Here is a 12840-nt window from a genome sequence, read left to right as displayed (position 1 = left end):
TCAACAATAGTTTCTAAAATGTTATCTAGAGGAAATTGTTGAATTACAAAATGGAGAAATACAAAACTAAAGATTTACAAAATATGGATTCAAAAGAAACATGGGTAAATATAAACATTTGCATAGAAAAAAATTTCAAAACCAAAATTAGAGGGTAATTCAAAAAGGGCAGAAGGTTAGTACACTAGGATAGAGGGTAGAATTGGGCAGGGAGTGCATGGAAAAAAATAAGAATGTACCTGCGGAGAAATTATTTTGGGATTCCAAACAAGGGATTTGTTTTAGATTCCTGTCTGTATAAAGGATACTTGGTTCCTCTGGAGCTAGCAGAGAAGGCGTGGTGATTTTATATGCTGTCCCAGCAGATGTGACTTTTTTTTGGGGGGGGTGTGGCTACCTGAGATTGAACTCATGGGCACTCAACCACTGAGCCACATCCCAGCCCTATTTTGTATTTTATTTAGAGACATGGTTTCACTGAGTTACTTAGCACCTTGCCATTGCTGAGGCTGGCTTTAAACTTGTGATCCTCCTGCCTCAGCCTCCAGAGCTGCTGGGATTATAGGCATGCACCACTGTGCCTGGTTCAGATGTGACTTTTTTTAAGAAGTAGAAATTCCATGATTCGAAGCAAATGCAGGCAAAATAAAGCAAAATGCAGTCATTTGTTGAGTTGGAGATAATCTAGAAAGGCTAAATGATGTCTTTTCTGTGACTTAATTTAATAGCAGTGTATTTGAATGTGACATGAACAACATTTTTATTCACCATTTAATTTTAATGTTAAGTATTTTGTTACTTAATATTAAAATGAAATAAAGTAAAAGTCTATCCCCAAAACTAGGTCTCTATAATGTTGAAATTAGTATTTTATTTTATTTTTTTTTAAATTGAGCTCTTTTGATATGTGTTGCTGAACTACTGCTTTTACTTAAAAAATTTTACTTCTGTAAGGACATCACAAAATTTGTAAATCTACTATATAGGTATTTATGACTAATTTAGTAGACAGCTAAACTTGTAATGATGTTTTAATAATATATATTGATAAGAAAGCCATAAGGAATATCTAAATTTAATAAAAAAATTTTAATATTAACTCTGTGGTATTTATAGGTCCTTTTACCATTCTTTCAAAAATTTATTAATCAAATCAACAAATACAAGTACCTCTTTGTATGAAGACATAATCCCAAGCACTAAAATGGATATTATGAATGTAAACATGAGTCAGACAGTCCCTGCTTTCAAGGAGCTAAAGATCTGGTATAGGAGAAAGACAATATTAATGTATTCAAGCACCAGACATGCAGAGGTAAAAACAGAGAAGAAAGCCCAAACTCTGCAGGGAAGAGAGAAAAAAGGTGGAATCCCAAGAAGATTTTAAATGTGGCTGGTGAAAGTTCATTAATAAAACATGGATAAATTTGCAAAATATATACAACATTATTAACTAGCATTTATAAGAACTTAATATGCATTTTCTTAAATTTTTACATGTATTACTTTGCAACAAACCTACAAAGTCAGTACTATTACTATCTTCATTTTTCAGAAAAGGAAATAAAGACACAGAGCAGAGAAATTAAGGAATTTGATCAAGGTCACATAATGCATAAATGCTGAAATGAAAATGTAAATTTAGTCACTCTGGTTCCAGAGTCCATATTTGAGGGATTTTTTTTTTTTTTTTTTTTTTTTTTTTTTGTGGTGCTGGTGATTGAACCCAGGCAGGGTCTAGTAAAAGTTATGCAAGCGCTCTACTGCTGAGCTACATCCCAGTACTTTGAGGGATTTTTTAAAAAATTTAAAACAGACATGTCATACTAGAGATAGAATTTTCTATCTCTAAAAGAGGAGGAGTAACAAATAAAGGCTATTAGCAACAGCACCTTGGGAGTTTATGTCTTTAACTTTGATGATATTCTTACAAGTTTTTAATAAAGATATGTTTCCAAGATACTATAACAACCTGGTAATGTACATATTGCTTGATTTTTATATGTTGTATCTTATTTTAATAAATTGAAGAATACAAGTACCTCTTTGTAAGATGACATAATCCTTTCAATAGCATCAGCTCCAGAAGCCAATAAATTTCGAGCAGTGGTAAAGGCTTCTGTCCGTTCACTAACCATAGCTTGCTTCTGACCACCTTCTTGATCTAAAATCAAATTACAAAACAATTGAGTTTTTCAAGTAACAAATGTCTTATTCTAAACCAATTATGGATAACACAATGATTAATATCTCATTAGTATCAGCAATTTTCTAGACATATAATGAATTATTAAAAATATAGTATCTGTACCAGATTTTATTGGAAACTTCCTTTTATTTTACTAATTTTTTTAGGATAGCTAGGACAACTACATCTATAGAAACTAAGACTATTTTCACTTAGCTCTCTTTCAAACTTTTCCATATCTAACTCTGTCATTATGACAGCAGAGTAATACAAGTGATCTGGTCAATAAATACCACTAATTTGAATATAAACAAGGTTTATGTTGTGGTTTCTTTAACATAAATGCAAATTAGCTGGCCTTCATAATTAGACTCTACCTTTGTTATGCATCCCTTATCTTATTGTTCAGCTGTATCCCAAACATGCCATATTCTTAATCCTCTGATTGTTTATGCTCTATCAATTGAAGCACTAAGAATAGTTTTGATTTATAGAGAATCTGACTGATGGCCTAAAATAATTATGGGATTTTATGAATTTGGATTAAAGGTAGCTTTCATTGAAAATCTCTGTTAAGAAGAAAAAGAACATTTGCACAAATGAACTGGTAGTTGATATGGAATGGTAATTTCCATGTTACTTTGGCAGATTAATGACTATTGGGTTTTGTTCACACTTTTAGTAATAAAATAACAAGTAGTTTCCCAGAGATTTTATTTGACTTTTTTATTCTACTGGTTGTTCTTTGGAAGGTACTGTGAAGGGAGTATCAGTAATATTTTGTCATGCACTTAGCAGCCAACTGCCTGACCTCTATGACAAGGTTCGATGCCTTAGTGTCAGAGATAAATCCATGGTTGAAAATACTGGCCTATTTTATATGTTAGGTCAACATGTTTTATTTTCCTCACTAAATATTTTAACTATTTTTTTTAGAAAAATCTCATTTAAGGATTTATATTTAGTTTTATATATGCTTGTTTTACTACTCCTAAACTCTGAGAGTATTAGGTATATAAAAGTGGTCACATCTCTGGTCTGGCTATTTCACTGAGTAGAGTGATTCCTAATGTAAATTATGGATTTTAGTTAATAATGTATAAATATTGGTTTATCAGTTGTAATAAATGTTCCATATTAGCACAAGATATAAATAACAGCAAAAACTACTAGAGAGAGAGGGTATTTTGAGAATTGTGTACTTTTAAATAAATTTTTGTAAACCTAAAACTTTTATAAAAATAAAGTATATTAACTTAAACAAAATCTAAAGTTAACATTACTCTCCTTACTTCTCTTAAAGTCTAAGTTTATTTATTTCCATTTATTTTTATCTTTGTCATCTTGACAAATCTCAACAAAACTTTTTATCCCTAACCTTCTTCATATCATATATAAACATCAATTCTAAATAAATTGAAGATCTCAATGTGAAATGAAAAGCCAATGAAATTTCTAGAAGATAAAAGAATATACTTATGATGTTGGGTTATACAAATATTTCTTAAATAGGACATGAAACTACTAACCACAGTGAAAGCTAGGTTAAAATCATGAACTTCTCTTGAACATTGTTAAAAGACTGAAAAGGTAAGACATCAGGTGGAAAAAGATACTTGAGATTATATGTATGTGTGTACATAGATTTATATATTATATATATTTATATACATATCTGACAAAAAACATTACATATTTCATTAGGTTGATTTACAAATCAATAAGAAAAAACAAATAAACCAAGTTAATAATAAGCTAAAGATTTAGAGGCCTTCATAGACAGGACACCAACAAAGAGAAAGTGCTTAACTTCAATTGTCATCAAAGAAATGTAAATTAAGAGCATAGTGAAATACCACTGTATACTCATGAAAATGTCTAAAATAAAAAAGACTGACAATAACAAACATTGAAAAATACGTATATGAACTAGAATTCTCATAAACTAATGATTGGTATGTAAATTGGAAGCACTTCTTTGGGAAAATGTTTAACAAATTTAGGAAATCTGAACATATACATAGCCTGTAATCGACCAGTCCTGGTCCTACATAAGTACCAACAGAAATGTATAAATTCACCAAAAAAATTTACAAAAATGTTTATAGAACTACTATTATCCTCAAAACTAACATCATCAAAACTGTCCAAATGTCTACCAACAACAGAATGGATAAAGTGGTATAGACATAATATGTTATATTATAAAACAGCGAGTATGTCTTCAATATGTATTGATAATTACTGCTATGGTAATCGTTCAACAGAAGTGGAATTATATCCAAATTGATCCAAAATATAAAATGATATTTCAGTAATTTGACATCAGAACATGAGACAATACAGCAGGAACTATGGATATAATCTGTCAAAGGTAAATTTAGGAATAAAAATGTTACCCATGGTACTAAGTTCAGAATTTAGTTTGATTTCTGAGAGAAGTGTCTCTCAGTTGCTACTTCTGATGTTCCACCTCATACTCTCACATCACAAGCATGTGGACACAATTGGAAGAGCAAGTAGCTTAGGTGCTCTTTTCCTCAGGTGACAGATGTCTGTGACAAGGTATGTCAAAAGGGAACTATAAGTAGCTTTTCCTGGCCTTGTCCAGAACTGCTTTTGATATAAAGAGAAGAAAGGGCCTACTAATGAAAAGAAATATGGAGATTATACCTTTTAGGTAATTATTTTGTTCACATAATTTATCTTTCTCTTAGTACAAAGAAAAAGAAAGAGGCAATGTTCTTTAAAAATAATAGAATAGAACCTCTACATAATTAACTACTTCACTGTCTCTTTTTCAACCATTGGATCTCACAATTACTTGATCTCAAACTTACTCAAGTCCCTTATTAAGTTTTAATGTAGTGAATATGGAGGTAGTATGGTACAGGAGAAAAAAGCAGTGGGCTAGGAGTATATAATGCCTCCAATTCTTAGGGCTTTGATCTTAAGCAAGGCTGGGGCTCTAGACTACAAGATCTAAGCTACTTTTCTGATGTGAAAATGGCACATTCTACATGCAATACTGTAATGTGAACTTGTGTACAAACATAATACTATTGTACCATAAAATTTCACTAAAAATTGACGTACAAAAAAATCTACCACAAAACTGTTTTTCTTTTCTCCTCTAACAACAATTATGCAGGTTCTTTCCCCTATCCACAATTTAACCTTTGACTTCATAATTAATTTGATATTCTTTGCTCCTTTAAACCGTAACATTAATCACATTGTCAAACACCAATTGAGCATTTTCTATGAGCCAGGCACTGTTCTGAGTTTCACATATGTGCTTTTCCTTAACCCTCATAACAACCCTGCACATTTCCCCTGTTTTGGACATGAGGAAGTTGACACACAAAAAGTTAAGTGATTTTCCAAAGGTCAGAGTCTGAACCCAGCCACCATCTGAACCCAGGCAATCTGACATGAGCGCTCAAAAGGTACAAATAAAATAAATAACAATTGCTTCCACTCAAATTTTACTACTTACCAAAGGCTGTTTCAAAGCACATTAAGCACATTGCATATATTTTCATAACAATTCTGAACAATGTATATTATCATCCCTATTGTTAAGATAGGAATACTAAGACCTATAAAGTTTGTATAATTTCCCCACGGATTGATAACTACTAAACAGCAGATGACAATTTGAACACTAGGTCTGGTCTGCTTTTTTTTCCTATTCTCTTCTTTCCCCTCTATCCTACTTTTTCTTTTTTCTATTCTCCCATTCACATATTTTCCCCACCTTTTTTTGCCTTAAAACATACAACATCATGCATCTTTAAACTAAAGGATAACTAAAGAATTAAGTGTAAATTAATACTGAAAAGTAGATTAGAAAATATGGTATGTATTTCCAAGATCTAAAATCCCAAAGACATATCACTATATATAAAAAAATCTCATCTGAGTGAAATATTTCATGTTAAGTTACCATATGTCAAAAATACTTAGTAAATTTATATGCATATATGTATCATGTGAACATACATATAGATATTACAGAACCTTAGATGTACAGAAGATTTTGAAACATAATATTTTGTCACATGATTTCATTTTTCTTCTATGAAAATTTTACATCCTTTTCCTCTGTATAAAAATTTTCTTTGGGAACCAACTTTAAGAAATACTTTTTCATTTGCATCAGTGGAATTATCATTATAGTTTCAACCTAAAATAATGTTCCTTTAATATGGCATTTTCAGGATTTTTAGGATTTATTTTTAAATATCTTTTTATGTCTTGCTAACTGGCCTTGTTAGACTCCTCATATACATTGTTTACCTTTTTACTGGTCTCTGTGGGGTTAATTTGTCACCATTAATAGCTGAATTTTCACTGCTCTCTGTCAAATACTCAAGGGTTTTCTAGTAAGACCAAACACTGCTGACAGAACTACACCATAATCTTGTCATTGAGATTGTCTCTAATATATATTATATGTAAAACTTTAAAATAAGTATTATTATTGTGATAAATAACTTTTTAATGAGTATTTTGCCAAATTCCTTAATAAAACTAATCTTATGGCCACAGGTTTTTAACTGCCTTTTTACTTTTGTACTCTTTTGAAAACATAGTTATTTCATTACGAAAAGATTATGTTTAAAACACTATTACTAACAATACCATTTTTCAATATAAAAATTTTTGGTGATACATTTTGGGGTAAATTTTGAAAACATAAAAACAGAATCAATTCCTTCAGTGGTCTAAATACACTGTCAGGCAGTTTAGTTGTATAGTCTATTAGGTATGTTTATAGCACTTACCATAAAGAAGAACTTATACATATAGTTTACTAAATAGTTTTCTAAAAATGGTTTACTAACATGAACATTTTTAGGTTAAGAATGACTCAAATTTGACAAGTGTTTTTGTAAAATTGGTTAAAGCACTGAAACACTGTTTTAAAATATTGCAGATTATATATTTTTATTAGCTTGCTTTAAGCAAAGAAATATTAATCCTTAATTTTATACCATAAGTATATGTAAAATAAGGTGAATCCTGCTCTATTTTTTCTTCACCGATGCCAAGTCACTTACATAAAGTGATGTAGTAATTGCATATAACTTGCATCTTCTCATATAGTTCAAATCCTCTCTAAATAACTTATTATACCTAATACCATATAAATGCTATGTAAATAGTTTTTGTATTATATTATAAAGGAAATATAACAATAAAAAGTACATATTCATCACAGACACAAATATTTTCCAAATAGTTTTCATCTCTGGTTGAATCCTTGTATTCAAATCCAAGAATAAAGAGGTCTGACTATAATTCCCCTGCATTCCTGCCAATTGAGACCTCAATTTCTTTCTTTTCCTTTTTTTTTTTTTTAAGTGCTGGGGATTGAACCCAGGGCCTTGTGAATGTGAGGCAAGCACTTTACTAACGGGTAGAGTTAGAATCACCAACCCAAAACCCAAATTTCTATCTAAGGATTACATAACATTTTAACAAAGCCTTTCTTGCCCTTATCTTTCTTAATTATTCCAAAAGTCGAAAATTGTTGGTAAAGATTTAAAATTAGACAATTGCGGCCTTATAATTTCTCCCCCACTATACCACTAAATCATGCTATATACGAGGTTATCAGTATTATCTATAAGTAGTGTACACTTCATTCCATGGCATTCACATAGTCTCTGAAACAATATTCCTGGTGCCCAATGTAGTGAACCAAGTTTCCAAATCACTAATCAGTGCAAATTCAGTTATGGACTCTATTATAGACTAGCTCATGGGATGTGAAAAACTAAACATGAGAAAAGGTTGTGTTATGCTCTTTCTGAATGTACTGATTTGTTTTGAGGTTAACTGTAAACTAGAGAATTCATATACTAGGCAGTATAATTAAAATTGTACTCCAGGTAACACTGCATCAGAGATCTCTAACATATCTCCAATTCTTTGAGATAACTCAGGTTCTTTGAGTCACTTGTTTCCTTATTACTATGTTACAAAGTCTGACATTGTTTCTGACTACTAATAACTATAGAATAATTTCTATACACAAAGTTTCATTAACATGAAACAAGCAATGACATCTTCAAGAGAAACAATGTTAAAGATAAATGTAAGATTAAGTGTAAATATCATTACCACCATCTGCAAAGCCAGTTGCAGTGATAATAGGGATAGCCACCATAATTAGTCCACAGCTGCTCCAAACATACTTCATTAAGAATTGCTCTATCATGATGTACCACAAACGTTTGGATAAAATAAGGTTCATCTGGTCCGCTAAAGCTTTGTAACTCTTCTGGAGTTGCTTCATTTCTACCTATAGAGAAAAAAAAATAAGAATTCATCTAACATATTTATGAAAATAAATACCATATGTGCTTGAGGGCTGTCTTTAATGATAAGCACTTATTATTTTGGTTTACTTAGTATAGCATTATCTATGGGCCTTAACAACCAAGAAATACAGATTAATATTACAATTAGTCATTATTATTTATTTTGGGTTATACTTGGGACTATTTAAAAATTTTATGCTATTCAATGAATATAATATTAAGTGTAAAATACATATAACTGGGCTGTGGGTGTATTCAGTAGTAGAGCACTTGCCTAGTATGGATGAGGCCCTAGGCTCAATCTGCAGCAATCCCCCTCCTCAAATGTGTGTGTGTGTGTGTGTGTGTGTGTGTATCCCCATAAAAATGATTTATCATTATGATTTCAAAATTTAAGCTGTTAAAATTATGTTTGTAAGACACAGATAAACAATATTAGAACCATATCATTCTAAAAATAAATAAATGACATACATTTATAAACTCCACCTTTAACTGACTCAATTTACTGGATTTTGACTTTTATGCAAGAACCATATAGCACACTATAATATACATCATACAGCACACTATAATATACATCATTGTGTTCAATGTTTCAGGAAGAAGGACAAATCAACATGATTAATATAACATATGGGGCCAATTTTCAAGTGGGAGTAAAGGTCCTAAATTTGTTACAAAATTTTTTCTTTAAATTGGTTCTGCTATTTAAAAATTTTGATAATTTCTGATGTTTTAAAAGCTAAATAATCCTCCTTAATAATTAAAATATCTTCAACTTAGAATACCTCATTATTTCATTTGCCAAGCCATCTGTATTAAGATTTCAGATGCATCATTTTTAAAATATGTCATATTTAACGTCTGAAGTCACTCCCATGCATTAGAGATCTGTGCAGTCTGGCTAATTGTTTTAAGGATTTACTTAATGTTGAAAATCTTAAATATTTAAAAATATTCTGGAACTTCTTTTTTTCTATTCGTTTCCTAATTGTTATTTTTTTTCAAAATAGACAAAATTTAATTTCACTGACTCTTTTGAGTCAAACTATGTGCTGAACATAAACTAAACATAATAGAAATATCACTTTATAAGAAACTCTTCTGCATTTCTTAGGATGCTCCAAAATTGATCAGACATGCAAAATTATTAAAATTGTCTTCCATATGAAATGTGGAGTTTTCCCCCTCTTAAGCAACAAAGGAATGACAATGAAATAAACCATTCTAAATTTTCCACCTCAGTGGAAAGGTATTTACTCTTAGTTTCCAAATATGTATTTTTTTCACATACTTTAAGGTTACCTACCAAGTTAGGGTTTAAGTTTTAAGAACGTGTTTTTGAGATATTTGTGTGACTGAAGATATATAGGCTGTTTCTTAAATGTTGAAATTTTATTCTCATCAAACTTTTAAAAAGTTTGCACTTTATAATTCTTTAACAGCCTGCCATTTTAAAAGATAATGAAGTATATATTTTAAGTTTAGCAATCACAGAAATCAAAAAGGTTAAGAAAGTGGGTCCAATAGTCATCAGTCAAATATACAACAGATGGTGTGGCACTGCAGTGGCTGATTCAACAGTCTCACATTTCACTCATCACCTTAATTTTTATCTTACCTTATGTCCTCTGTAAAAAGCAATTTCTTCCACATTGGCTATAATTCTGGAGTGCACATACCGCAAATAGCCTTTTCTATGAGCTTCTTCAGCTACCAATTTACCAAATTTGGGAGAACAAGCCTTCAACACTTTAGCAGTGGCATACACCACAAGTCCTGCTAACAGGGTGGGTCCAATTGGGCTTGCTCCTCTGGACGTAGCAGTCTGGATGAGTGTATAGGAGGTCAGGATTACATCTAAAATAGGTTTGGTCAGGTTGGAATACAAGTGAGCCACAGATTGGGAGAACATCATAATATCCTCAGTAAGAGACTGGTCAGGGTTTGCCAGCCTCCCATCCATATTGATCACCTTATAATAAGTCTGATTTGTAAAATAGGTTTCATAGGCATGGTCTACTAGTCGAGTTCTGAAAGCCAAAGCCAATTTGCACTCCAGGTACCTTATTGCACTGTTGACAAAGGTGGCAGGAATGGCAATCATAAGCCACTTGATTAATTTGAGGATGAAAGTCCGAGGCTTCTTTTCCACAATGCTTTTCACGATTTTTCCATCCAGACCAGCCACATAAATAGATAGAAAGGTTCTTGAGATTAGAGCCACCGAGTGGAGGCAGAGCCACCCTGTTTCAGTGGTCACAAGTTTGGGAAAGAGAATTTTCCGAAGTTCTAGTAGCTGTTTGAAAAAATCTGCATTCACTCCAGGCGAAGGTTTTTTACAAATGGTCTCGGTGCAATGCAGTATTTCTCTGTTCTCTGCAGCGGGGTAAGCTTCTTTTTTCCTCCCGTGGCCAGATTGCTTTAAACGCTTGCCAATGACGGGATAGAGGGTTTTCAGTGCATATGCTGCAGCCACCAGGCAGGCAGCCCTCTTAGCAGCACCCGATCTGGTCCATTTCATTCGATCAGCTGCTGCATTTAGCATATGTATCATTTTCCCAGTTACCCAAACCAGCTTCAAAAAGAATTCTTTTTAAAAGATCATACTCCACAAGGAACCCCCAGTAGATGTTTCAGAAAGTCCTACAGCATCACATAGTCTGTAGCGTTTTTCCTTCACTGTTTTATTTTATTTTGTTATTTTGTTCGTCTGTGACACACACAGCACAGCTCAGACTCCACAGCATCTACTGGGGATGATTCCCTCAGAAGCTCTAGCTGCACGAAGCTCCTCCCTCCCAGGCTCCTCATTGGCTGTGAAGGCGGTGGGACCTTGGAATCCTCGCAGCTTCTCTTTGGAACCTTGAAAAGGAGGAGAGAGCAAGACGAATTACATCTTTAAACAGTTCAGCGAGGGTTAAACGTCTATTTTTGGAGAGGTCGAATCAGGCCAGCTACCCGCGAACAAAACCTGCCCTAGCTACTGAGCATGCTCAGTGTCATTTAGAAACCCGCAGAAGTTTCAGGATATACAGTTCTTCTTTAAGGTTTTTTTCTTCTTCTTCTTCTTCTCTTTTCTTTTTTAGATACCATAAGGGGAAGAGAAAGCAGAAAGACTCACAAAACGAGACAAGGGAAAGTAACCATGGAGGAGGGATAAGATGATCAATGTCTAATTAATATGAAAAGAAGAAAGTGAAGGGGCACTGGTAAAAACAAAGTATCAAATGCAAATACTGGGGTCTGTGTTTTGATCTGAAGTGGGGTTTGTTTTTTGTCTGTGATTTCATGAATGGTCCCAGAACCTAACAGGTAAGTTGTAATTGAGGGTGTTCCTTGTAAATAAATAGAGGGGAAAGTCTTCTGTATTACAGAAAATAATTCTTTCTTATACTTCTAGATCTTCTCCTATTTTTTCCCACTCCAGATCTATGTTTACTTGTCATATAATAAAAATCTTCCTGCTCCATAACTGTTATTTTTAACAAGGGAAATCAGATGCACTCTTATTTATTTACAAGATGACTATTAAATGAGATTAACGTCTCATTTCTATCACTCCCTTGTGTTTTCACTTGGATATATGTAGCTTTATAATCAAAATTTATTGCTATAACCAAATTTCATTTGTGAATCCAACTGGAATTGGGTAATAGAAAAAGCTTCTGTAGGATCTTACTTCACTTTTCAAGAATTGGTGTTTTTTTGTAAGTTTCGTTGTGTTGGTCTCTTTAGACTTAGAGGTAATATTCTGGCTACTTCTTATTTCCATTTGATTATTTGATAAAAATCAAGAGTGTCTAAAAAAATTCTTCACATCCTAAAGGAGGATATAGAGGATATAAACTTCTCAATAGTCAAGCAAGGTTTTGCACAATTTAAAAAACCCAAAGGACATTTTTTTTTTGAGGTGGGGGAGGCTAAGTGTATATTTTAATGCCAGAAAGTAATTTTTTGTCCCTCTCCATCTCACTCACAACATAGACACTTTCAACTGAAAGCTTGGGAAGACAGACATTTAAGCTAGAACAGAGCTTGGCAAATTATGATCAGTGGGCCAATTTCAGCCTGGTACTTATTTTTATATGACCAGTAAGCTAAGAATGATTTTATATTTTACATGCTAAGCAAGTGCTCTGCTACTCAGCTACAGCCCTAGCCCCAAATATTTTTAGTAGTAGATGGACATGATACTTTTATTTTGTTTATTTATTTTTATATGGTTCCAGGGATCAAACCCAGTGCCTCACAAGTGCTAGGCGAGTGCTTTACCACTGAGCGATTTTATATTTTAAATGGTTGAAAATATACCAA

General features: G+C 32.5%; 2 protein-coding genes across 2 annotated transcripts in view; one reads left to right on the top strand and one right to left on the bottom strand.

Moving 5' to 3' along the window:
* Positions 1-11262, bottom strand: part of Abcd2 (ATP binding cassette subfamily D member 2) — a 52431-nt gene extending 41169 nt beyond the window's left edge. Inside the window, exons 1-3 of the mRNA XM_026393955.2 lie at positions 10145-11262; positions 8321-8501; positions 2043-2164 (exon numbers count right to left, since the gene is read on the bottom strand). Coding sequence (XP_026249740.1) covers positions 2043-2164; positions 8321-8501; positions 10145-11080 — 1239 coding nt within the window. The 5' untranslated portion in view covers positions 11081-11262. The remainder of the gene's footprint in view (positions 1-2042; positions 2165-8320; positions 8502-10144) is intronic.
* Positions 11263-11544: 282 nt separating this feature from the next.
* Positions 11545-12840, top strand: part of Redic1 (regulator of DNA class I crossover intermediates 1) — a 91268-nt gene continuing 89972 nt past the window's right edge. The window contains exon 1 of the mRNA XM_077798950.1: positions 11545-11838. Coding sequence (XP_077655076.1) covers positions 11819-11838 — 20 coding nt within the window. The 5' untranslated portion in view covers positions 11545-11818. The remainder of the gene's footprint in view (positions 11839-12840) is intronic.

The sequence above is a fragment of the Urocitellus parryii genome, chromosome 5 (genome assembly GCF_045843805.1).
Source record: "Urocitellus parryii isolate mUroPar1 chromosome 5, mUroPar1.hap1, whole genome shotgun sequence".
NCBI classification, from domain to species: Eukaryota; Metazoa; Chordata; class Mammalia; order Rodentia; family Sciuridae; genus Urocitellus; species Urocitellus parryii.
The sequence above is the reverse complement of the archived record's forward strand: the minus strand, read 5'-3'. Positions and strand labels throughout refer to the sequence as shown.